General features: G+C 48.6%; 1 protein-coding gene across 2 annotated transcripts in view; it reads left to right on the forward strand.

The window, feature by feature from the left end:
- Positions 1–7,937: 7,937 nt before the first annotated feature.
- Positions 7,938–27,095, forward strand: part of XKR6 (XK related 6) — a 142,784-nt gene continuing 123,626 nt past the window's right edge. Inside the window, exon 1 of one of the 2 annotated variants that reach the window (XM_042883465.1) lies at positions 7,938–8,653. In XM_042883465.1, coding sequence (XP_042739399.1) covers positions 7,938–8,653 — 716 coding nt within the window. The remainder of the gene's footprint in view (positions 8,654–27,095) is intronic. The other variant, XR_006181172.1, reaches the window with a different exon arrangement.

Genomic DNA, 27,095 nt, shown 5'->3' on the forward strand with positions numbered 1-27,095 from the left:
GACCGCACCATCACATATGAACCTCTGCTGACGCATCCTGCTCCCTGACACGCGCTCTGTTGCTATCCCAGGTAAGGCTGCAGAGTCCTGTACCAGTGTAAAGAGTTCAGGAGCGTAGAAAGAGGGGGGGGGAATGGCTGCTTACAAGGGTGGATAGTGATAGGACAAGGGGGAATGGTTTTAAACTAAGACAGGAGAGGTTTAGGTTGGATATGAGGAGGAAGTTTTTCCCCCAGAGGGTGGTGAGGCACTGGCACAGGTTGCCCAAGGAGGCTGTGGATGCCCCATCCCTGCAGGCATTCAAGGCCAGGCTGGATGTGGCTCTGGGCAGCCTGGTCTGCTGGTTGGTGACCTGCACACAGCAGGGGGATGGGACTGGATGAGCATTGTGCTGCTTTTCAACCCAGGCCATTCTATGTTCTGTATGAAGATCCCATGCAGTTGCACTTGGTCCTTCCATCCCAAACCACAAAGTTGATCACTGAACACCATGTCGATTATTTAACAAGAACAGAAATTAATCTTCCACTTACAAATGCAAATGGCACAAAATAATGAAGAATGTGCAGGTTCTTGAGAAAAACGGTGGTGACAATTTCGACTGGGCTCATACCACTGAAGTATTTTCCATGGAATTGCTAGCTAAACTTGAATGCTACGACTACACAGATGAGAGCAGGTGCTCCCTTCCCATATCCATACCTCTAAATGCAGAAGGGCATTTCCATCTGAGATGATTCAATGTTTATTTTCACGTGGCGAAGGAAAGGAGATTATTGTCATCTGCATTGATGAAGGAGGTAGTTGTCACCTTCCCATTTTTCCTTGTCGAATCTTTGTTAGCAAATAGCATGTCTTGAGTAAAATGAGAGTAGGGGATAATTTATATGGTGCCACACTTGGCAATGAAATTACAAAAGTGAATCAACATGAAAGCTGAATAATTTTTTGTCTCAGCAATTTAGATAATTATGGACAAGGCAAGCATTAGTTTTGCTGTAGAAAACAGACCAAGTTACTCCAGTATCTTAGGGCAAAACTTCACTTCCTTAATTAACAGATTCGGAAATATTGTTTCTGCTGGCAGATGGAAGAAATGATAGGAGCATTTGCCAAAGTTAGAGACGTTGGTGATGTGCCCATGTTAGAAAGCACAGTGTGTGCCTGAACTGAGACTTCAGAATAGCACTACTTAATTTGTAGACACTGTGTGGAATAGCCACGTGATCATTTTTGTTACAAAAGTGAGACCTTAAGCATCCATTTCAAACCTGGGCAAATCTCATCTGTCCCCTGAGATATTAAATGATCTGCACACAGTCAAATTAATTTAAAGCACTAAAATCATAGAAAGGGAAATGGTGATGCCATCTTGTTACTTCTGCTGCTGTTGAGAAGAAGCTGATTTTACCCATCCCTAGAACCAATATAAGGAATAGGAAAAAACCTGCTCCTAATGCAAAATACTCTGATGCAATTTCCCTATCTTTTATGCTATTTAAGGTGCCCAAAGGTGGCTTGGACATGTTGATCCAACTGACAGGTATGATACTGGAGGTACGAAAGATCGAAGCCCGTTTGGAGCATCAGCTGGAGGCCTGGTGAGATATCCTAGAACCTTACAAATGGCACCAGATGTCCACACGTGGTCAACTGCCCAGAGCCATTGGTAAGCTCCTTCTTGACTATGGAACTCAGATACATAACTCACCCATGGACATGTACCATTAGGTGTCTTGGTTTAGAGCTAAATCCAGCACCCACTGACACAGAACACGAGCACTACCAGATGGAGGCATTTTGTTCAGGACCAAAGTGGTAGAAATGGTGGTTGCAGTGGAGCTGAGAACAAAAGGACATGTAACTGAGATATCCTGCAAGGTTCATCACGAAAGACAAGGGCTGCAAAGACACAACCAACCTTAACTGCTGCAACATCTTATAAGATCAGTGGGAAATGAGTGGGGAAGATGATTTCTCAGCAATGCCTTGACTGAAGGAAGGACTGAGAAGCCCACGCCACCGAGGAGCAATGAGTGGGATGATATTTCAGGAAAAAGGAGATGGGAGATTGACGTTACCAGAGCTGCTACAGCCAGCAACCATTTTCTTATTTTCCAAAGGAAACCCAGGCAGATTGGGATTAATGCAATATTCTGTCTTTATTTGGCTTGATAGAAGAGGTCATGAATTGAATTAAGCAATCTGTGGTGGCAAGCATTAATTATAGAAAATAGGTTACCCTTTTACATGCATGGGTTTGGATGAGGTTACAGAGCTTTCATGTATTGTAACACCAGTGTGTTTATGTGGAAAGGGATCTGTGTCACAAGGAATATACTTCACCTTAGTTAAGGTGTGAATTCCACTTCCACTTGTTCTCATGACCAAAGGCGATGCATTGGCTTTCCCAGTAACCAAGAAGAACAAAAAAACTACCTGCCACGTGCAATTCCTGTGGGCAGAGTGACCTGTCTTCCCATGTGCTCAGTTCAGAAGGGGAAGAACTGCTTGATAACTTCTCTTTTCACTGAGCTTCGAGTAGCAGTGTGGCACGCTGACAACAGCAGCCAGCTACTGTATGAGATACATCCCTGCCCTTCATAGCCAATTAAATCACTGGGGTCCCATGGGGGGAAGTAGGAAATGCTGTGTAGTAGCTTTTTCCTAAATCTCAGCTTGGAAGAGTACCAAGCAAGTCCATCAGACTGGAGGTCTTAGCTGTTAATGCTCTTCTGAGGGAAGAAACACACTTCCCTGCATCACTCATCACCTCTTCTGCCGGGTAGCCAGTACCTCTAAGAGCACAGCTGAGGGATTAGCCTGTGCTTGGTTTAACAAGACTATGGAAAGAAAAGGCAGGCAGGTCAGAAGGCTTCTTGCAGTCACCTTCTTCTTCACAGACCAGTCCCCAGGAGGCCCTACGATCACACATCCGATGTCACCAGGTTAGCTGATTGCATCTAAAAGGTGTCCCAGTAAAGGCACTTTTCTGAAAGCGGAGAGACAGGTTCCTTTTGATGCGCTGTAATAAATGAACACAGTTGCAGCTCTCAGGAGATTAAAGGAAGCCTGAGAAGAGCTGAATAAACCATGTCACCGCAGGTAAGATCTAGATAATGGGAGCTGTGAAGTTTTCTAACTTTCCCAGGACCATACCAATTATTAAATTTGTCAGGAGGTGTAAAGAGGTTTGAATAAAATATTACTGTCCAATAGAAGAAAACATGGGATTCCTGTAATTACATATTTAGTAGAGAAATATTATCTGTCTTTTATCATGTAATAGCTGAGAACCTGAACACATTTTAGGGACATAGTTCGAACTTCACGACATCTCTAGGGTACAGCAGTGTATTTAGGATATAGCATCCCATCTTGACAAAAACACAGCCATAAAGAGGGCTCCATTTTTAAGGAACAACCTCTTGCTTAAGTTGCTGTTCCTCTGTGATTGCCTCCATCCTGCTAAAACCTCTGCTCATGGGGATATTTACTTTGCAGAAGGACCCACCCCTGGCTGGATCACTGGAGCACGAACGTATTCTTCCAGGGAGAGGTAAAACATTGTGCCAGGAGAGGTTCAGGTTGGATATTAGGAATAATTTCTTCTCCTAAAGAGTGGTGATGCAGTGACACAGCAGTCCAGGGAGGTGGGGGAGTCACTGTCTCTGGAGATGTTCAATCTGGAGAAGTGGCACTGAGGGATGTGGTCAGTGGGCATGGTGGGGGTGGGCTGGGGTTGGACTGGAAGATCTCAGAGGTCTTTTCCAACATGAATGACTCTATGATTGCATGATTCAAAACTACTCTTTTGCATATGGAATTACAGAAGTCAAGCACTCGATCTAGCTGTGAGGACACACCACATTCGGATGATCATTAACACATCATTATTATAGATAGCCACTAATAACATTTGATTGGATTGCATCAGTTGATTGGATTTTCTAACTGAAAGCTCTAAACCTAAGCCCCCAAATAAAACCAAAGTGTTGGAACCCGAAAGCTTCACCAAACAGGCAGTTCTTTGGATAACTGTGAGCTAGCCTTTTAATATATAACATTTGGCAACTTCTGTACCTTTCCTAGAGAAGCTAATATCACAAAGTGCCACTACAGGGAGACACCAGTTAAAACAGCACCGTGTTAATCCTCCCCCAGCATATCCATGAAGCATTCATTAAGTCTAACAGAAAGTACAGGCAGAAGGATTGACCCAGGTGCGTCCTCTTGTCAGGCTCACACATTAGCTATTAAGTTTACCAACTTTCAGTACTGCAGAGACCTTAGCATGGTGACAAAAGAAGCCAGAGTCTTCTTTGCCTCATGCATGAATAACAAAGCCACCTGCTATATTCCAACAGTGGATGCTTTATTGTTAGTGATGATGCATGAGGCAGAAATAATGCAGTTTGATTTTTAGAGACAATACCAAGTTGAGCTTGCAAGGCTGTCAGTTAGCCCACACTCATTTGAGTTGGGAACTGAGCAAACAACTTGGAAGTAATTGATGGAAACTAATGACACAATAAAATGTCATTTTTCTGACCTACTTTGCTTAAAGTAAATCCCTGTTAATTGTGATTATCTGGGCTGGTAGCAGAGTACTCCACATCCACCAGATACTCAGCTGGATCCCTCAGTTATTTAAATGAGATAGTTCCAGATTTACACAACTCTGATTCTGGCTTACATACCTCTCTATATATAGTGTTTGTTCCCCTGATCTGAATAAATGCCTGGAAGATGGAAGACCACACAACTCAATTAGTGTATTGATTGAGACAAAAAAAGCCTTTAACCAACCAGCAAGAGAAGGGCACCATTCCACGCCGTGCTTTGCTGGGTGCTGCCGGAGCACCAAGCGTGCCTCTTCTTTCTGGTGGCTCACTGCTGCTTCTGAAAAGCAGAATTCAACATGAAATGCAAGGATCAGACAGATCAGCTTTGACTGCTGCAAGAGAAAACTCCTTGCTAAACATGTTTTATAAATACTTGCAGATCTAAGGGCCATCCAGAGTTTACTCAGACCTCTGGCCACAAGCGCCTCCAGCGTGATGGAGGGTCACCGCTTAGTTGGTCCCTTCCAACTCAAATGATTCTGTGGTTCTTTGGCTCTCTGTAAGGGCCAGTGCTGTAATCACACAGGGCTGCAGCCTGATGGAAGGGGCAGAGCACCCTGTCCATAACCTCAGCTGAAGCTGTGATCCAGCAGCGGCTGCGAGGGGGGTGCTTGGGGTGCTCTGAGCACAGCCGTGCTTCTGCTGTGGGATAAGTGGGTGAGCTGGAGCTGGAGAACATCATGGGATGATCAGGAATTAAGATGTAAGCGGTGGAGATATCACTTCTGGCCACCCACAGAGTCATGTAGCCATGACTCATCGCCTGATGCAGGAAGGAGCGCAGCGTACCACGCATCAGAATGGACAAGATCTTTCCAAGGACAGATGATCCGGGCAGGAAAACCTTTCAAGGTCTCTCATCCCAACTGTTTATTTTCTCACACTGGTATGTCATTTCCTCTGTAAAATTGCAAAGCAATGTGTTAATGTCAACTACTTATTTTTTCTCTCTGACTGGAAGGATCTTATGCTTTCTAGACTAGATATACTCATGACCGGTTCCTACTCCTTTGCTCTTCTACTGCTGCCCCTCAGTGTCACACCCTTCCCATCTGCTTTCCAGGATGTACTTACATACAGAAAACACACTCCCCCTCCATTCTCACTTTTGCTGAAGCGAACAAGCCAAATTCTTTCAGCCTGCAGGAGAAAGAAAGTACAGATCTCTGATCAGCACCTGGCTCCTCCCTACCCGCATCCAGCCTGACTTCACCCTTCTTGGACACAGCTGGCCACAAAATGCACTGAGAAATGCAGAGGCAGTCTCAACAGAATATTATCTCATGTCACATATCACCCAAGCAATTGCTTTTCTCATTTAGCGTGCCAATGCTATAATCCCCAACTGCTGCCTTCTCCCACCCGTATGTCTCATCGCACAATTTTGGGCTGTTTCTGTATCAAAACAGATGAGTCTTCCGTCGCCTTATTGGTTCACAAAGTGCAACGTGCACCTACACTTCTACTTAAATAAGGCTAAATAGTTGAATTACTTTTGTGCTGTCTTTGTTTTGTTTTGAAATCGTATGTAGCAAATTTGCTAGATGGAAAAGTTCGCAGAGATGAGGAATGCTCCCATTTATATCTCACTGCACTGCAAACCAAAAGTTTAAGCAAAACACATGCATTCATCACTCAGGAACACAGGGCAGAGAGTCCTTATTTCTCAGTGCAGCGTCAAAGAGAAGAGTGATTTTAGGTAATATATACTTACCATCCCCTGGAAAATCACTTGGAAAGGCCAAATGCACCCTTTTCACACAGCTTATTTAGTACATGCAAACACTCTTCCCCCAATTATTACTTTTTTCATTGCTGGAAAAAGTATTTTTATTCACACTAGTGCAGCTTTCCACCTTCTCACTGTTTTATTTCGCCAGTTCTCAAGCCCTGAATCCAGCTGCCCTGATATTTTGCCACAATAATAAAAAAGAAATCAAACAAAGAGAGGGGGAAGCAAGAGCCCACAGGAGAGCAGCAGGGCTGGAGCAGGAGAATGCTTATTGAATGGGAAAAATAAAACAAAAGAGATGATAACCTACAGAGGACAGCACAAGACAGCAAAGAATGTGGATGAGATCAGTGAGCAAATGTAAATGGGTAGAAAGGAAACCATTGGAGGAAGGACAGGGAGTTGGCCTCCCCAACAGGTCCCTGTCCAAAGCTTGGGCCTGGGGAGCAGCTCAGGTCCAGACAAACACCAAATCCTTTGTGGGGCCACCAAGAAGATCTGGCCAGTCTACCTGGCCCTGTAAGAATGGGGTGGGCTAGCTAAGTGTCCCCAAAGAGGGAGCTAGCAAATGGGGGAAAAGAAGATGGAAGGGCCCATGTGTTTATGAGGAGAGTCAGGAGAATGATGCAGAGAAGGACTTGGGGGTCCTGGTGGACAAGAAATTGGACTGTAAGTGTGTGCTTGCAGCCCAGGCAGCCAACAGCATCTTAGGCAGCATCAGCAGAGGGGTGGCAGAGGGGCAGGGAAGGGATTGTCCCACTCTGCTCTGCCCTCATGAGCCCCATCTGCAGTACTGTGTCCAGGCCTGGGACTGCAGTCCAGGAAGGATGTGGGGCTGTTGGAGCAGGGCTGATGAAGGCCACAGGGATGCTCAGAGGATGAAGAAAGACTGAGGGAGCCGGGCTCCAGGGAGACCTGACTGCGGTTTCCAGTATTTGAACGGAGCTTATGAGCTGGAGGGGATTTTTGCACAGACCAGTTATAGGAGTAGGAAGAATGACTTTAAACTAGAAGAGCAGAGATCTGGGTTAGATGTTAGGATGAAAATCTGTACCCAGAGGGCAGTGAGGCCCAGAGCTGTGGGTGCCCCATCCCTGGAGGTGCCCAAGGTCATGGATGGGCATTGAGCAACCGGAGCCAGTGGAGGCACCCAGCCGACGGCAGGGGTTGGAGCTGGATGGACTTTAAGGTCCCTTCCAACCCAACCACTCCGCGATTCTGCGACTCTGTGACAATGCACCGGGAGCTCTGGGCGAACACCGGGGCCGGGCGAGGTCAGCCCGACGAAGGCACAGCCGAACCCGGCGCAGGGCCCGGCCGCAGGCCCCACAGCGTTCCCCCTCCACCCCCCGCCGTCCGACGGCCCGGCCCGGCGCTGCCCCGCTCGGTCGCTAGGCGGCCCGGCCCGCGCTGCGCGGCCTGGGAAGCGCCGCCCCCGGAAGCGGCGGGCGGGCGGCGGGCGGGCAGGCAGCAGGCGGGCGGGCGGCGGGTGGGGGGACGCCGGGAGCGGGGACGGGGGGGGCAGAGCGAGCGAGCGCGCCCGGCGAAGGGGCCGGAGACGCGGCGGCGGCGGCGGCAAGATGGCGGCCAAGTCGGATGGCGGCGGCGGCGGCGTGGGCTTCGCCCAGCTGCACAACCTGGACGAGGCGGCGGCGGCGGCGGCGGGCGTCTGCGGCGGCGTCGGGGCAGCGGCGGCGGAGGGCGCGGAGGAGCCGGGCGGCAGCAGCTCCTTGCACATCTGCCACTGCTGCAACACGTCGTCGTGCTACTGGGGCTGCCGGAGCGCCTGCCTGCGGAACCTCTTCGGGCGGGCGGCCGCCGCCGCCGCCGCCGAGCCGCTGGCCCCGCGCCCCGCCGACGAGGGAGAGCCGCGGGCGCCGGAGGTCGGAGGGGCGGGCGAGCGGCCGTGGCTGGACTGCCTGTGGATCGTGCTGGCGCTGCTGGTGCTGCTGGGGGACGTGGGCACGGACCTGTGGCTGGCGCTGCACCACTACGGGCGGCGGGACTACGTCTGGTGCGGCCTGACGCTGGCCTTCGTGCTGCTGCCCTCGGTGCTGGTGCAGATCCTCAGCTTCCGCTGGTTCGTGCAGGACTACACGGGCGGAGGGCTGGGCGCCGTGCAGGGCCTCAGCAGCCGCGGGCCGCCCATGATGGGGGCCGCCGGGCGCCGGGGGGGACCCGGCGGGGTAGGAGGAGCCGCCGGCACCGCCACCCCCGGGGCGCAGCGCCTCTGCAGGATCTCCGTCTGGGTCTGGCAGTCCGTCATCCACCTGCTGCAGATGGGACAGGTGTGGAGGTAAGGGCGGGGGTCCGGGCTGCGGTGGGAACGGGGGGATCGCTGTCACCTCGTGGCCCGGCTTGGATGTGGAGGAACGGGGCTCGGCGTTCAGCGAGGACGTGAGCTGATGGCTTGGCTGTCAGCTCGTGGGCCGGAGCGGACGCGGGTCGGTGTGTCTTTGCTGGGAGTCGCTGCCGCCTCGCGGTGCGGTGGGGACGTGGGGCAGTGGCTGGTGACGGAGCTGGGGTCGCCACAGCCTCGTGGTCCGAGGTGTGGGGTTCGGCATCGCCTTACGTCCATTGGGAATGTGGGGTAGTGAGTTGACTGCCTCCTCGTGGTCCCGCATGGACGTGGGGGAATGAGGTTTGGTGTCACCTCGTGTCCGGAGGAGTAATGAGTTTACTCCAGCATGAACGTTGGTCACTGTCACTTTGCCGAGGTGAAAGAATGAGGATCGCTGTCACCTCGTGGTCCAGCTTGGAAGTGGGTTGCTGTCCCTCGGCTGGAATGAGGGTCGCTGCCCACACATTGCCCATGATGGGTCCTCTCAGCATGGGGACACCCAATGTCCATTGGCTGTAATAGGGTACATGAGGGTTGCTGTCACCTCGTGGTTTGAGGTGGGTCAAGGTCCTCTGGTTGAGGTCGGGCTGAAGGGGTCTCCTGATGGTCCAAGGTTGACGTGGGTCACTGTCACCTCATGGTCTGAGGTGGAAGTGGTCAGTGGCACCCCACGTGGAAAAAGAGAGGAAATTTGGCGTTCGTTCCCCTTAGCTTGAAGAGAGCCTCAAAGGGAGGAGAGATGCCCCTAGAGTGGTCTGTGAGGCTGAGGTGAGGGAAATGGGGCTCACTGCCACTTTTTGGCCCGTGGGCACACAAGTTGGTGGATGTGAGTCATTGCTCCCCAAACTGGAGATGTGGGGACTCTCCTCGTGCTGCCCAAAGGGAGAGAAATTCCCACAAAATATGCCCATGGGGCTGAGGTGGGGGACTGAAGTTTGTTGTCCATTCATCGTCTGAGTCATTGCCCCCCACGTATAGAAGCAGGAGAGATTTGGGGTCATCCCTGCTAGGCTGAGAAGGGGTTCCCCCAGGTAAGTGTGTGGGACTGAGGAGGCTATGGGGGTCATTGTCACCTCTTGGTCCTCACTGGGCAGGGCCAGCACTCTCCCCATGTAAAAGCAGGAGGAGATGAGTAGCCCACAGTACCGAGGGGAGAGAAATTTCCCCAAAAGTCAGTGTGTGGGGAGCTATGGGGAGGGAGGATGTGGAGGGGCTGCTGCCTGGGGGAACGTGACTTTGTGCCCCCCACAAGCATAGGGGGTTGAAGGGGTGCCTTAAGAATGGGCTCTTCCTGCCCCACAGGGTTGGGGCAGGACCAGGGTGTGGGTTTGGGGCTGCTCATCCCTGCAGGTGCTCTGAGAGGTGATGCTAACCACCTCCCAGAGGTGACAGTGTGGATGTAGGCCCAGGGCTGGGGGTGACCCCCGTGCCGGCATCACTACAGAGTGAGGCCCTGCAGCCATGGGGAAGGCTGGCCCCAAGAGATGGGGGGCAGCAAGGAAGCAGCCCCATGGAAAGAGGGAGCTGTTCCAGAGAGGCAGGGGAGAGATGGGGGGCAGGCCTCCAGCTGTGGGGTCTGCTGTTTCCAAAGGGATTGGCGTCAACCTGCTGTAGATGAGGGAGGGAGGGTTGCATCTGTCCCCTGTGGTGGTGGGGAAGGAAGCAGTGGGGAAACAGGGATGTATTTCGGGTTGTTAGTGTGAGACTGAAGGTCAGAGTCGGGAACCGATGCCGTGGAGCAGCTCTTGAGGACAGGCCCTGGAGCAATCAGGGGATGGGGAATGTCCCTGGATTCAATGGGAATAAAAGAGTGAGCAAGGAGCTGTCATCCCCCAGATGAGATGGAAGAGGGAGGCAGGGAGGGATTCTCTAGGATGAAAGCCTGTAAGATACAAACGCTTCCAGAGAGACAGCATTTTTACGGAAAGAGGTGTTGTAAGGACAACTGTAAAGACCCGGCGTGGCCCTGCGTCCTCTAAGATCGCTCTGGAGGGGGTATGGGTTAATAAGATGGAAGGAGAAGGAGGTGTGGGTGATGGAGGCTGGAGTGAAGGCTCCGAGTAGTGGCATTGGGTCCTGCATGCACGCCCCCCCCTCCATACATATGGGAAGAGGGTCTCAATGGGGCTGGTTGGGCTTGAGAGCTCTTAAAATTATCGGTAGGCAGAAGGTGCTGGATTTTTGAGGGAGGGGAAAACAGCACCAAATGGTGAAGCCTGGGAGGGTGCACATCCCTGCATCGGCATTTCCGATGTGAATCCATGGGGCCAAAATAACCTGATGGATGGATGGTAGGTTTTTTTTTCCACTGGGATACGGATGAGAAGGAAAGGAAGAAGGTGATGATTGATGAGGAAGCAAGTCTTTATTTATTTATTTTAATTGGTGTTTTTTTTTTTTTTTTTTTTTTTGGCCATCTGGATAGCAGAAGGGGTTAACCCTGCCGCCTAATGAAATCGGTGGAGAAGTGGCTGGAGTTAAGATGGAGACAGCGTACGGGAGCCTGGGGGAGGGCTGTGTGGGTGGAGGCAGGGGAGGGCCTTGACACCTCTTCTGAGGACACCGCTCTGGAGATAAAAATGAATATACACATCAAAGATTTTGTATTATTTCTTTCCGGGGGGGGGGGAGGGGGGGTGGAGGGGCAGGGAACTGCGTGGGAAGGTTGCTTGAAATGTATGCCTGGGAAAGGAGCCCGTGGCACCGCGCAGCGCAACAGCACGTACATATATTTCCTCTGCACCTTCAATGTCATTTGTGTAATGTTCTGAGCGCGCTGGTACTCAGCTCCTGTTGGGGGTGGATTTTGTTTCCTTGTGGCCGACATGTGGACCTGGGGATGCTGAAGGGGTGGGTGAGCTGTGATGCCTATGAGGGAAATAAATCGGGATGCGACCCTTTCTCTGCTTTTCCTGATGCTGATCCCATCAGCAAAAGCATTTCTTGATGCAGATGCTTCTTTTGCAAGTTGGGTTTCTCCTCTCTCAAAGCCAGGGGAAATAAATGGCTGTTAGCGTGGTGCAAGCCTGCATGGGCACAGACAGCCCCGGCATGCTCCAGTGAGCGGTGGGGAGGGGGATGCTGGAGCCTTGTGGAGGTGATGCCTGTGGAGGGTGATGCGTATGGAGGGGTGATTTATTTTGTCACGTGAAGAACTGAGGCTCAAGTAACTCAGAATTTCCTCTGCTTTGTTACTGCAGAGAAAAAAATCTCGGCTTGTGAGACAGTGCAGTGCTGGGGCTGCTGAGAGGGACTGGGAAGGAGCTCTGCAGCCCAAATGGCACAATGAGGGAGCGTGCTCTCCTGTTGATCACCCATCTCTCCAGCACGCGACTCCTGCTTTGTAGGGCACACCGGTGGCGTAAAGCTGCCTCCCAGTATCTGACCAGAGCAAGAATAACTTCATGCTGTCTGTAGGCTAGCCTCCACCAAGGCATCTTTTTCCATTCCCACTGTAGCGATTGCAAACGCCGTTAAAATTAATCTTGAATGTGGTGATGGGACTAATAGTGGAAGGCGCTGTTTTAGCAGTGTTTGCCTGCAGCTAAATCGCTCCGTGCTGGTAAGAAGTTGATACGTGGGGACGGAGGAGGAAGACCTAGAACAATGTAAGTTCAGTGCATAATGCATCCAGCCTGGTTTCCTGCATGATAATGGATATGCGCTGCGACTGCATGGAGCGTAATCAGGGCTGTGCGTTATGGAGAGGCTGTCGTGGCTGTTGCTCAGCAGCTGGAAGCGAAATCGCAGAGAACAGAGGGGGCAGGTTGGAGTTGTACAGCAGTCCTGTTCCTGAATTGCCGAGGGCTTGCTTCTTGGTAGACATGAGGTAATCTGGGTTTTACTTGCGGGGATAACACAGTTCCTGCAGGGACTTCTCCTGGATGTTGGAAATGCTCACCAGTGAGATGGATAAAGCACATTCTTATGGCAGGGACTCAAACGTACGTCAGGCTCTTTTTTTTTAGCAAGGTTGTTTGTCAGTCTTTCGTGGTGGTGGATGTAATGTAGTTAATTGCGTCTGTGTAATAAGGGAGGGTGGGGGCTTTGGCTTCTACTTGTGTCCTGGTTCCCCTATTACAAGTGTGAGAGGTAACCAGGGGGTTACTGAGGGGGATTGAGTGATGTTTGGAGTTTGTTGCATTTGTCTTTTGCTCAGCTGAGAATTGGGGCTGTATTCATACCGCCTTCCTACGCTGACTGCTGGAAAGAAAGTGCATAGTGAAAGTATACATACAAACATCTTTATATGGAGATTTTGAATGGATGCTTGAAGCGCTGTGATCTTAAATTGCATTCCCACCGATAAAGCTTGGGTACTGGAGGGTTTTACCTTCATACATCTGCAGTTTTCACCTTTCATCTCAATCCCTTAGACTATCTCATAGACTAGAACAGTTCAGCAGACTGCTACAGAAGTGAAGGATGCCAGCCGGGCACACAACACTGGCTGTTGCACTCCAGCCCTGTGAGCTGCAGAAGGGAGGCTTCTTGAGGAGCAGCAGTGCAGTGCTGTGGTTTTTTGAAGGTTGGTGGGTCCTTTCAGCTTGCCAGGGCTCTTGCTTTCACTGAAACCATTCATCTCTGTAAATTCAGGAAAAATAATTTTGACTTGGAGTTTTCATGTCTTGAGTAGTTGTAGAAGGTGTATTTGTGACGACTGGGAGTGTAAGCTGCATCTTGTATGCATGTTGTACTTTTCTGTACCCCTGTAGTAAATGGGTCAGTGGGTCATGGTTGCTGTCCTGGAGTACAAGGCTTAAAGTCTGACCTTTTGCAGTGCAAGGTGCTATTAAAGAAAACAGTATTGAATTCCATTGGATTGTCAGAACGTGGAGTTGGTGCTAAAATGAACACTGATCAGCTGAAGATCTCACTGTCTGGTGACTGTCAGTAATGGTAAGATGCGTGACTGCGGTGCAGTATATTTGGGTTTTGTTTTTAAAAATTGATTGGAATACATATTTAGAAGAGAAACATTTTGCTAAGAAGAAGAAAAAAAACCCACGCTGTATTTTGACATTAAAACACCATGTGTGTGTGCATGTTTAAGGGAAAAACTCCTAAAGTTTAGGCAAAGACCTGACATCTTGTTTATTAGTGGAAAGACCAAATCTATGAGTTGTTCATCACTTGGTGTGCCCGGAGGTGGAAGGATGAATCAATGGGTTTAAAAGGAATATTTGATATTTAATGACTGTGCGATGAGTAGGTTTCGGCTTTACTAAAATACTTTGCTCTGGGGTGAACTGTGAGTTGGATATAAGCTACTTTAGGTAGTTTGGAAATGCAAGCAGCTAAGATATCTAAAGATGTCTGCCCAAGTCTCTTGAAGTGGGAGGCATCGCCTTGTCAGATGACTGGTGAAGCAGCTGCTGTCCGAACGCCATCTCCTTGTCTTGGTTTGGGGTGTTTAATTCCATAGAGCCTTTCTGTAAATTTACTGTCTGCCCTGGCACACTCAAATGTTTTTTTCAGCTTTTTTCTGGTTAGCTTGTCTGGCAGCTAAGTTTTTCCCTTTAGCCAAGTTTTAACAGCTTGCCTTTATAGTATGGAGTTTTGTCAGCTTTTGACAAGTTGGCAGAGGGAAGACGTTCTGGAACAGATGATAAATGTGTTCTCTTACAGAACCAGTCTGGGGTATAACTTTTTTTTTCCCCAGTGAAGCGGTTCTCCCTTCCAAAACCTTTACTTGGTCTGTCCCCAGTTCTAAGAGTTTTCTACAGGATCTCCATAAATACTGGGTATGGAGGTCCAGTTTGTTAGAACGTGGCAAAGGTACTGAATCTGAAGTACAGGGCAGGTAAGCTGTGGGAGTGGGTAATAACCATCATCATCACTAAGAAGAGGCTTTCTCGCTTGAGTGGGGTCTCCATTGGTTGGCAGGGCTCCATGTCTTGTTGAGTGCTACCCACTAGAGGGGGTCAAACCACAGATGTTGAAGCAGATCTGCTTCCCAGCCCTGGGAGGGCAGATTCCTCAAGACCTCCCCCTCCCCTACAGAGGAAAATGTGCTTCCCTGACCTGCTGGCAGCTCTCTTTCCGGGCAGCTCAGTGCTGGGAGTGTGATTTGGGGCAGTGGATGGGCAAGGCTGGGAGGAGGAAGCTCCCTGTTGGGCATAGGGATGCTGCTGAGGAAGAGCCAAGGGGAAACAAGGTGCTCTGCAGATAAGGAGGTCGTGCAGTGATGAGCACTTGGCACTTCTCTGCGGGGTTATATGGGGACACAAAGATGTTTTAGTGCCCTTTCTCTCCTCCTCCCACAACCAGCATAACGTTTCATAGTCATGGGATGGCTTGGGTTGGAAGGCGCCTCAGAGAACATCAAGTTCCAACCCCCTGCCATGGGTAGGACTGCCAACCACTAATAGAGGCACCAGATCAGGCTGCCTACAGCCCCCTCCAACCTGGCCTTGAGCACCTCCAGCAATGAGGCAGCACCTCCAGGGATGGAGCCTCCTTGGCTTTCAGGGTGAGGATACCAGCGTTAGGTGTTTTGCAGAGACCATCTTCAGGAGTCAGAAAACAGTCCAGGAAGAGAGAAGCAGGAGTTGGGTGACAGCCTGGTTTCCCAAAGACTTGGACCAGGACGTCCCTTTTGCACTTCCTCAGGCTTTGTGCTGAGCTCTAGGGCTGAGAGTGCCATTTTTTTCCTGGTGCCCTCTGGTTTTATTTCTAACACCAATGGCAATCTGAAAACACTCTTCCTAATGGAGAGGAAGCAGGGTGCAGAGGGATAGGGAAAGCCAGCTTGCCCTTTTTTGGTATGTTAAAATGATAAGCTCTGTATTTTCTACCCTTCTAGAGACTTCCATTTTGCTTTTAGCTGAATTGAGCTGGTTTTATTCCTTGCAGTGGTTCTCCTCTCAGTACAAATGTAGGTTATTCAGGGAGCATTTCCTTTAATGAAAAGGATGTAGGAAGAACTGATGGTGATAAAGCATCTCTGTGGAGGAGAGCTGTTTCACTGCCTTGAGACTGCAAGGAAAAGAAATTGGATGGCAAATGTATAATTTTCCGTGGGGAATGAAGGTGAGCCTGTGGAGAAGGCTCCACAGAACTTTTCCATTCTGTTTTATTTCCCTTGAATTCTGACTTGATTTTTAGCACCTCGCTGTCTTGAAAACCAGTGGTAGTGTAAGGCCGTGCCCTCACACCTGAAAGCTTTTATACAGAGGGAACTATGAATCAGAGTAATGCTTTCTTACAGCTAGAGGTGAAATTAAATTGTAATTGAACATGTTAAGAGAAGATGTGACAAATGCTGTAATTTCATTGATGCACCTCCTGATATGCTGGCATTCACAGTGCTCTGCTTTAGGGCACGGAGATGCTTTTCCACTGCAGATCCCAAGGAAACGGGGAAGGGCTTTCCTGGGGAGGGGAATCTTCAGGAGACTGTTGAGGAGTCAGGAATTGCTCTCTGTCTGCCCTTGGGTAGGTTTGATGTGCTGAGTGCTCCATCTGATGTCTGTGTTTCGTGGGCTGGCTGAGCTGTGTCTGTGCTTTCCCTATCTTGGTGTAAGTGGCTGTGTAATTCCTTGAAGCCTCCTAGGAGCCTCAGCTGAACGGGCAGCCCCATTGCGGCAAAACCGAATCTTGCCCAAGAGAAAAACAAGGAAGAAATGATCTTAAATCTGTCCCCAGAAGCATCCTGGGGTCTGGAGTGCGTGCTTCTCCTCACATCTCCTTCCTGCTAAATCAGTGAGGGCTCAGGTTCGCCTATGAAATATTCACAGTGTGTCCTTACGTGACTTCAGTGGCACGGAAGGTCTCTTGCAGAGTTGGCGCTGCATCCAGAACTGTATTGAAGCCCAGCACCTTTGTCACCAGGACCTCGTTTCCTCTGCAGAGTAAAGGAGTGCTGGATTTTCCTATCTTCGTTGAGCCAGGACATGGAAGTTTCTCTCCTCGCAGCTGGAAGGGCTGGAGGTGAAGCCCTGTCTGTGAGCCCTGAGTCTATGAAATGCACTTGTTGCTTGGGAAGCCTCAGTGAGGTGTGTAATGGAAAGCTGGAGGTGACCCCTTAGATTTGGGGATGGAGGAAGGTTTTGGGTTTGTGTTTCTGTGCTGAACTTCATGCTCCTGACTTTGTTCTTTCGACTGTATCCCTTACAAGGTCACCATCACAGGGAGGGCTTATTGCCCAAAGCAGGGGATGAGGAATTACGGGTGAGTTTGCACCAAGCTCCACTGTCTGTGAAAATGGCCATTCCCACAGTTTCTATTGCAAAAGAAGAGCGGTTTCATAGAATCATTGGAGTTGGACCCTGACCTTTAAAGGTCCCTTCCAACTCAGTGGTTTAACCCTTTGTACTTGGTTCCCTCCGCTGAACCTTTGCCATAGAAACGCACTGCCGGATGTAGCTAACACAGAAAGCAGCAGTGCAGCACAGGGAGTGGTTTTGAGTATGGGATTGGAATTCATCCCAGTTATGTCTAAGCGAAGGAAAAAAGAGCAACGGAGGCCGACGTTGTTGAAGTGAAAATTGCAAAGAGTGGTATAAGCAGAAGGCATTTAGATAATGTAAACAGTCTGGCATAGGAGGAAGGATGGGAGGCATTCCAGAAACAAAGGGAAAATAGTTTTTAAAACATGCCTAAAAATACACCAACTCTCGAATTCCAGAGATAATCTCAATTAGTACTTCTTCAATGTGTCTTTACAACAGAATTGGAGGAGTTCACAAAAGATAATAGAGGCTATGCGATACGAAGAAGTGATATTAATTTGTTTAATTAAAGGGATGAAGGGCTCCTGAAAATAGGATTCACTTATCTTCTGTCATAGGGAGGACCGGGATTGTATTCAGCAAACTGCAGTGTGCAGCATCGTAGGAACAAAATGGTACAGTCCTACATTGCAAGGGGGAATGGTTTGAAACTGAAACGGGAGGTTTAGGTTGGATATGAGGAGGAAGTTTTTCCAGAGGGTGGTGAGGCACTGGCACAGGTTGCCCAAGGAGGCTGTGGATGCCCCATCCCTGCAGGCATTCAAGGCCAGGCTGGATGTGGCTCTGGGCAGCCTGGGCTGCTGGTTGGTGACCTGCACACAGCAGGGGGTTGGAACTGGATGAGCACTGTGGGCCTTTGCAACCCAGGCCATGCTGTGATTCTATGATTTCTGTTGGGATTGCATTTGGTGTTTGGGCAGCAGCAACAGATGGACACTTTCTACTGCTAGAAACACCAATTCAAGATGCCAGGTGCATGCAAGCACACTTTTAACTATGCATCTTTGTGGATCTATATGTTTGTGTTCTTGATGCTCTTTGGCTGCATGTGTCAGGGATTATGTCTGGCCTCAGCTCTGCTTATCCATCCCTCTTTGTGGTGGGGAAGCATTTATTCCTTGCCATATTTTGAGGAGTGTTGGGGAAGACAGTAAGGACGAGGATGGAGAGGAGACCCTCATGCACATCTAAATTAAATTAGCCCCCTGGATGTACATTAAAATGTTAAGTAGCACTAAGCTCTGTATCCCAGCTCAGCAATATTTCAAGGCACTTTATTGCATTAATGGAGTGATAAAATAGAACCTGCAATTACAGTAATTTTTTCTAATTGAATATTTTGCTTTATTCTTTCCCTTTCAAAGCATGACTGTAAGTACTAGCCTTCAGGAAGCTTTGGCAATATTTATACTTTCCCTTTCTGGCGAGGGGTGTAAATACACCTCTTGGGCCTCCCATTTCTGTCCCTCTGTCCCTACAGAGCTGAATGGCTTTAGAGAGAGGTGGGCTGGAGACATCAAACTCGTAGCATCTTGCTGTTACTTCTAGGAAGCCCTAGTTTGCTGGTTGGTGGAGAGAGCAGTGTGGTGTTGTGGCTTACATGCTGTCAGTCACTGTACTGGGCTCGAGGTGAGTTTTCTCAGGTATCTTTATGATGCATTTATTGTCTGCACAGGGCTTACACCCAACAGCTGCTGCCGGTCTTTGGGAGGATGAGAACATTGATTTCTGCCACTGAAGATGAGTTTGGGGAGGAGGAGGAGGAAAAGCACTTTCTGGATGTTGCTTGAGCATTGCTGGGGGGAGGTGAGGTGGGGTAGGAATTAGGAGCATGTTTCTGACCGTGCTTGTTGAGCACCCAGGTTGAAAGCTGTTGTGATGGCAATAGAAATTAAAAACTTTGGAGCAAGGTCTACCCCTAAAATCCCTTTGAGACTGGTGTGGCAGGGGTGGGGACAAGAGAAACAGGGATTTAAACTCAACTATTGCTGATGAAACAATTAGGTGTCACTTCTGTTTTCAAAGCGGGTTTTCAACATCAGCTTTTCAAACCTAAGTTCCTACCTCCAGCTCAAACCTCAAGCAGGCAGAAAAATTCAGCTAAATTAACATAATAATTACATCGTGTGTTCTCAGTGCTGAATCTCTGGTTTAAAGAGAGATGTACGGATACTCCCTCCATACGTACACCCAGGATGGGATGCTATCAGTTTTATGCCTTTGCAATAGCTGTCTCCTCATCTAAAGGGGACTTTTGATCCAATAAACTGCTTATCTCGTGTAGTTGTCCTTTCATCTAGCGTGGGTGGCGTGTGATGGCTGATGGAAAGCGTGGTGTTGTGCTTCGTTTATGAATATTAATTGGGAGTGGAAGCAATTTGGAACAGCGTGCACCGCCAAGTCTTGAGGCGCTGACTGTAGCAATGCCTCTGTTCCTCCCCTGTGGGCATGAGCCCTCTTTTGGGGAAGATGCAAGCTGCTCTGGTGTGTGAGGTCACCATGTATAGTGTGTCACACTGATGTGTTGTCTCAGCTTTTGAGCGGGAGACTGCTTTAGTGCTGGTTTCCCATTGCTTGTTAGGCTTGGGCTGGGGAGAAAATGGGTTCATTGAGGTGCAGTAGAGAATGTGGTGCATACCAGTGCAGGCATTGGAGCAGGAGCTGCAGGTTGAGGCTAAGCACTGGCATGTGCCTGTCTCAAAAGTTGGCGTGGTAGGCTTTCACACCTTTCTTTTGTGAAAGATGGATCAAATCCTGAGCAGTGCCGAGGAGTTGAGCTAGGTGATTTTGCTCCATCCCTGCAGGCATTCAAGGCCAGGCTGGATGTGGCTCTGGGCAGCCTGGGCTGCTGGTTGGTGACCCTGCACACAGCAGGGGGTTGGAACTGGATGAGCGTTGTGGTCCTTTGCAACCCAGGCCATTTTATGATTCTGTGATGACTTCAAGGGTCTCTTCCAACTGCAACAACTCTGTAATTCGTATGATTCTGTGAGTTTTGGGGATGAGGGCTGCTCTGACAGCTGAGCCACCCAGACAGCATAGTGCCGGTGTCCTGTCCCTGCCAGATGTCCAGGAGAGCCAGAAATCCATACTTACGGGGTCATCTACCTTCACCCAGATGTGGCTGAACCTCATTTGTGAACCAGTGTGCTCTTTGCTTTTTGGTTGTGTGCTTTAGAACTGGAATAATAAAGCATCAAAGCAAACTATATTGTTGTGGGTACAGAAAAAAAATCAGGACGCTCAGTAGGACTTCGGGAAGTAATAAATTTGTTCTATATTTAATCTGGTATTTATCACAGTGTCAGTATGAGACCACTTCATTTTACTACTTTAACTGCATCTAAGAATAATAGAATGCTTGAAATATTGAGAAAGTGGCTAATACCTGGTGCTAGCTGATAGGATCCAGCTTTAATGGTTATTGATTGGTTTCTACAGGCTCCTGCTAATATCACACCTTAGATGCTGCATGGTGGGAGTTAAACATTTATCTGTTATTTAGGATTAAAAGTAATTGTAGATACTCAACTTAACCATCTTTTGGTAGCTGAATACAGCCAGGACTTCAGATGTTATTTGCAGTTTTGCAGAAGTTATGGACGAGCTATTGGAGTTTTATGGTGTAAAAACCTTGGAGTCCGTGAGTTCAGATGTCCTGGAGAGTTCCTTCAGCTGCTTTGAAATCATTGTGGCTTTTCTGGTTGGGATGCAAGCACCAGAAATCTTCTTTGCTGTCAGCACAAATGAAGCCTATCAGTCATGTCTTACTGCTCAGCCCTTTCTGCTGATGCCCCATATCCCAGAACGGGCAGGAGAGCCCTCAGAGGTGTTCAGGATCACGTTAAGCATTGCTTTTTTAATAGTGAGAGACCATGCCTGGGTAACCCAGTGTTTACCTGGGTAATACCTCAATCGGTGCACTTCTACACATCACCTAAATTGTTGCTTTATTACTGCTTATGCAAGGAGTGTTTTTGTTTTACCACTCAGAAATTTAATAATTCCATTTATAAGAGCAGGTTTTGTGGCATGGCTTGTTGCACAACTGGAGCTTCGTTATAAGCTCTCATTATTTTTCCTCATTGTGATCAAGCTCTGCCTGCAACGAGCCACTGAATTTACTGTTTAAACATGCAGATCTCCTGTAATTCCCTCCTGCTCCTCTCACTGGGAACTCGAAAATCACTGAGTTTTTTTAGCAGTAATGGCAAATCATTTCTGACCCTTCTGTTTCTCTTGTTGGCGTCGTGTGCTCGGAGAGAAAAGCCCTGCTAGAACTGCTAGGAGCCGTGTAACCAGAGCGCAGGGAGCTTGAATCCGGGGTGTAAGTTTGATTTCTGATACTTTGCTGAGTTCTCTGCCTGCAGCTGGATTATTTCCCCTGCTCTTACAGGGGATTAGAGGATTTGTAAACCGGCGCTCCTAACACGGGTACCTAAAAAGCTGGGAAGGTCACATCACTCTATGAAAGGATTGCAAGGTGCTGAAGGTAAGGAATGTGCTAAAGTGGATCTGCAGAAGCTGTTGTGTTTGGTTTCTGAAGCTTTTCTACTTGTCAAGGCACTGCGGGTGAGATTTTGGGCAAATGGAAGAGGTCCTTTACACAGGCACTGAGGGATATGGGTTAGTGGGCTTGCAGTTGGACAAGGTGATCTCAGTGGTCTCTTTCAACCTTAATGATTCTCTGAAATATGGGGAAATCAGACTTCTGTTTTGTAGGGGAGCTGCTGGATTGTTTTGCCTAGAAACTGCTGAATAGCAGTGTACCAATTGGAGGTGCCATGTTCCACACCAGAGGTTGGGTCTATTTGGAAGGCAGTACAAGTCTCCTCAAGGTAACCAGGGGCAATGCTTCTAATTGGAATCTGGTGCTAGACTCTTGGGTTCTGCCTTAAATTTACTGCTCATAAGGGACCAGAGCCCTCTACTTGCGTACTTGCTGGTCTTTAGTAAAGAATTAAGATGCATGTGTTCAGGTTAGACATTTTCTGTTCACGAGGGTGGATAGCAATAGGACAAGGTGGAATGGTTTAAACGGAGACAGGGAAGTTTAGATTGGATATGAGGAGGAAGTTTTTCCCCCAGAGAGTGGTGAGGCACTGGAACAGGTTGCCTTCTGAGCTCCATCAGTGCTCAGAGCCCATCCAGCCTGACCTTGGCTGTCTGCAGGGTTGGGGCACCACTGCCTCTCTGTGCAACCTGTGCCAGTGCCTCACCATCATTACTGTAAGGGTGATTCTACAGCTGCTAGATTTTGAAAAATAAAAGAGGTGGAGAAGCCAACTTGGTGATTTAAAGAAAGGCATTCGCTGCAAGAGAGGTTGGTTGGGGTCGTTTTCCTTCCAATGGTAAAAAACAGAACTGAGAACAGAGCAACAAAAGAAAAGGTTCATAGTAGAAATGCAACTTAAAAGCCTGACTGGTTTTACTGGAAGCACTGTTATACGGTATATTAGACCTCAAGGAAGTACGTTTTAGGAGCTGGGAATGACCACGAGAATTTGCCATCCCAATCATAAAATTTCCTCATGCATCCTTCGCTCAAGGATTTTAATGATAATGCAGAAATTACTTTATTTGCCCGTTTAAAAGATATACATTGCTCTTCCTAATCATACAAGTAGAATTAGAAACAGACATCCCTGCTCTAAATTAGGCTGCTTACCCAGCTCTGTAGAGTAACTGTTATTTTCCTTGGTACGCAGTTTACCACCCAGCAGCCACGTGGAGCACATTAAATGAGATCCATCCCAAACCTCTGCATGCAGTCAGTAGTGTCAGCCTGTGTCAGTTTATGATCTCGTGCTTTTGTTCCCACAGGAGTTCTGTTATCTGGTGAGATTGCATTGCTTTGGGTCAGACCAGCAGGTTGCCTCAATGAAGCCGTTTGCTGACCGAGCCTTCCTGACTTGGAGTGGGGTTTTCTTGCACCACGGTGACTTTGATGGGGGCTGTTCCTGGGGTGTCCTGCATCTTTTCAATTTGCTTTTGTGAATTGGAGAAATAATTCTGTGTCCTGAATGGGTCAGAGCTGTGGGTGACAGGCATAACTAGCTATTGTGCGGAGCTGCCTCTGATCTATAGTGAGTGCCCGAGTTAAAGGCAGAACAGCAAAGAAGCACCAATGTCAGGTGCTTTTAGTGAAGTTCTCATTTGAGCATAAAACACCTTTTTAATTTTCTGAAGCCCTACTGGTTGTTGCAAACAGTTCACAGTGCTTGAAAGAGCCTTGCTGGGAGTGTAGAAAGGGTAACCACAGCATTTGTGGTTTCCAGTACTTGAAGGGAGCATATAAGCAGGAAGGGCTGTTTACGAGAGTGGATGGTGATAGGACAAGGGGAATGGTTTTAAACTGAGACAGGGGAGGTTTAGGTTGGATATGAGGAAGAAGTTTTTCCCCCAGAGGGTGGTGAGGCACTGGCACAGGTTGCCCAAGGAGGCTGTGGATGCCCCATCCCTGCAGGCATTCAAGGCCAGGCTGGATGTGGTTCTGGGCAGCCTGGGCTGCTGGTTGGTGACCTGCACACAGCAGGGGGTTGGAACTGGATGAGCACTGTGGGTCTTTGCAACCCAGGCCATTCTGTGATTCTATGATTTGTGTCTTAAGAGTTATCAGGCCAAAGCACCCTGCACCTCTTCATTGAGTGTCTGATTGCACAGGGGCACAGGGTGCTTAGGAAAATGCAATGCATGCAGGCACACATGTAGGGTTTTCCGCCAGAATATCACGCTGTCCTGTGGCATTTCTGGCTTAGATAGCTCCTAGGCAGGAGGTGCAATTCACTGGACAGCCCTTGATCACAGAATCATAAAATGGCCTGGGTTGAAAAGGACCTCAGTGATGAATTCTTCAGTCCTCTGAGGGTTTTTGGAGTTTGGCAGAAATTTCTTCAGCGCTGTTCAGGAAATTTTGCTTCACTTGGAGATTTTGACAAGGGACATTCCTCCATAATGGCATCATTTCTATGGGCTCAAAGCTGTTTTTCTGCAGAAACTGAGAATGGGGGTAACTACAGATACCTGTGCAAGAAATGCTGTTTCCCAGACTAATTGTGGAGACTTCTAATTTTCAGTGGAGCAAGATACCGAATATTAGAAGCTGAGTTTTGCATCTTCTCTGCACTGTACACATGGATGATCAAGTTCCATCTTGATGGCAACTCCAGTAAATCTACACAGTAATGTCAGCTGAGAATTTGCTGTGCACTGAAAGGACTTGCAGACTCTTGCAGGAGTTGGAAGCCTGCAGCACCCCTCAGGACCAGGAATCATCTCCCACCTGGGACACCTATGCTGATGAATGGGATCTGGGGTGATTTGATGCACAAATTTATTGGCATACAAGGAATGCCTTCAGCTGCAGAGGCATTCTCAGCCAAGTCATTCAGCTGTGGTTTCTCTAGCTTTTCTGCTTTTCTTTTTTTTTTCTTCACAGTATTTGCCATGGAGTCTAGTGAGAATTGGGTCCCCACTGGTTTTGCTGCAGCAGGCTGTGATCCTGGCTGCAAAGAGGTACAGCTTAATTTGAAGAAGAATTCAGGAAGAGGGCAAGCAGTGAGAGGAGAGTGTGGGTGTTGCAAGAAGATAGATGTTGGCTATAGACATTCTGGGAGCCTACCAAGTCATGTAACAGCTAATCTTGGAGGTGATAGCAGTGTTAAGAAGAAAAGCACATTTCTGATTTCAGCTTCTGGATGCTGTGGTTTGGCTCGTGCCTTGGAGCTGTTGGTGCAGGTTGGGGCCAGACGAAGCTGAAAGGTATGTGAATGAATTGAGGAGTAGTATTGCATCAACCAGTGGCAGAATTAAATCCTGGGCAGGGTTCTTAATTCGTGAGAGAACAACCAAAGGGAAAAAGCAGTTGAACTGAGCTTCTGGTGAGCTTTCCGTGATCCTGCATTGTACAAAGGAAAGCTCCACGTAGCACCGTCCTGTTCATGCTCTGCAGGCAGTATTGCTTTCCTTTAGCAATGCTATCTTATCTCTGAACAGAGACTGATCTGTAGGGCTTTTTGCTGAGATTTACACAGTATGTAAACTTCTGATGTTTCTTCTCATGTTCACCCTTCTTGGTTTTTTTGTTTTGGTTTTTTTTTGCATTATATTTTACACGTCTAAGCATCTTTCTCCAGCACTTGCTGTACTATTGCTGCTTTGGATACACGTTTGGAGTGAGCACAACCTTCCAGCTTTGAGGAGCACGCCTGGCCCTGGTACCCAGCACACTGCTGCTAATTCACCTCTGGCTGAGCACTGAGCAGGATTTAAGCCCACAGAGGCTCTGTATCCCCAGCGGGGCCTCAGGCCACAGACCTCGTGTTCTCCGGGATATGAGCAGAGTGTAGTATTGATTATAATGCTTACTGTAGTTATTTATTACATTCATTAGCAGGGATGAGATGAGAGACCAGCTTAATGTATTAAGTTGTCCCAGAGACACCTAGATAGTAAATAATAAATAAACGATTGAAGATCGAGTGGGACTGGTAGAAAGCTGGGACAGTCAATGTAAGAATCACGCAGACAGCCTTTTTAAATTAATAATGTGCACATTCAGTGTGGTTATTGCTTTCGGTAGCTGGTAATACTGTTACAAGGGTCCAAAATGGCTGGAGATGTATGTGAATTAGTCAGAGGATGGAGCACCACTCCTGCAAAGAAAGGTGGAGGGAACTGGGCTTCTCTCCTTGAGGAGGGGCTCTGGGGAGACCTCAGTGTGGCCCTCCAGTTGTTAAAGGAGTCTTATAAAGAGGAGAGAGTCCGACTCTCTATGTGGGCAGACAGTGATAGGACAAGGGGGAATGGTTTTAAACTAAAAGAGGAGAGACTTAGGTTAGGTGTCAGGAAGCAATTTTTTACTCAGAGGGCAGTGATGCCCTCAGAATGAATAGACTTGGAACAAATGCTCCTGTAAGTCCTGCTCCCCAGGGCAGATAAACCCAACCTGCTCCCAGGCAGTGCTGGAGGGAATGGTACAAGGCAGTGCCAGCATTGTTTGGTTTGAAAGGTTCAGTCCCTGCCAGGGAACACAACTTACAGCGACTGCTCGGGTTCAGTTGCGTCTTGGGGTGGAGGTGCTGTGGCTGCTATTTCTTTGCTTCTCTGCAAGAAGAAAGAAGGGAGCTTATAAGCAGGAGGAGGACTGACAGTTTACACTGCTATCATTATTAGTAATAGGAGAAGGGGGGAATAGCTTTAAACTGAAAGAGGAGAGATTGAGGTGAGATGTTAGGAAGAAATCCTTTGCTCAGAGGGCGGTGATGCCCTGGCACTGCTGCCCAGAGCTGTGGGTGCCCCATCCCTGGAGGTGCCCAAGGCCATGGATGGGCCCTGGGCAGCCTGAGCTGGAGGCACCCAGCCCACGGCAGGGGTTGGGGCTGGATGGGCTTTAAGTTCTCCTCCAAACCAACCATTCTGTGATTCTATGATCTTATGATTGAGCTGAGCTAGGTATGTGTTGAGATTATCTTCTCTGTCTACAGTCCCATGACTGTGGATAGAAATCTCAGGATTTCACCCAGAGATAAAGATGCTATTTTGCTGTGAACATGAACTTTGAATAAAATAAATCTACGGTTGAAATGATTAATGTGTGGTGGAGTGGTGATCTGTTGGAAACAGAGGAGGACATACAAAGCAGAACAGGTTTTATGATGGGTGTTTCCTTTAGCTCCTTATTTAATTTCCTTCTAGTTTGCCTCCAAATAAACCTTTCGTTACTGCAAGAGATGAATGACTGTGAGCAGTCACAAGGCTGCTTCCTTCTCTGGGTTTTCTGGCTCTCGTGGACATTTACCCAACCTAAAGCTATCATAGAACCCTGAGATTGGAAAGGAACACTAAGATCACCTAAGTCCAACCCCAGCCTGCCCTCACCATGCCCACTGCCCGTGTCCCTCAGTGCCACATCTAGTGTTTCCTTCAAAAGCTCTGAAGATGAAGGTATGTGAAACTAGACCCAGCCCAAGGCCCAGTGCTGCAGTGGTGGTGCCCTGTTGCACAACAAAATCTCACCATTTGGTCAAAATAACCTCAGGAGGAGGTGAGAGACAGAGAACAGGCTGCCTGGAGAGGCTGTGGATGCCCCGTCCATCCCTGGAGGTGTTCAAGGCCAGGTTGGATGGGGCCCTGGGCAGCCTGGGCTGCTATGAAATGGGGAG

Source organism: Lagopus leucura, unplaced genomic scaffold (genome assembly GCF_019238085.1).
Source record: "Lagopus leucura isolate 7727_CA_CO unplaced genomic scaffold, USGS_WTPT01 Super-Scaffold_100038, whole genome shotgun sequence".
Lineage (NCBI taxonomy): Eukaryota > Metazoa > Chordata > Aves > Galliformes > Phasianidae > Lagopus > Lagopus leucura.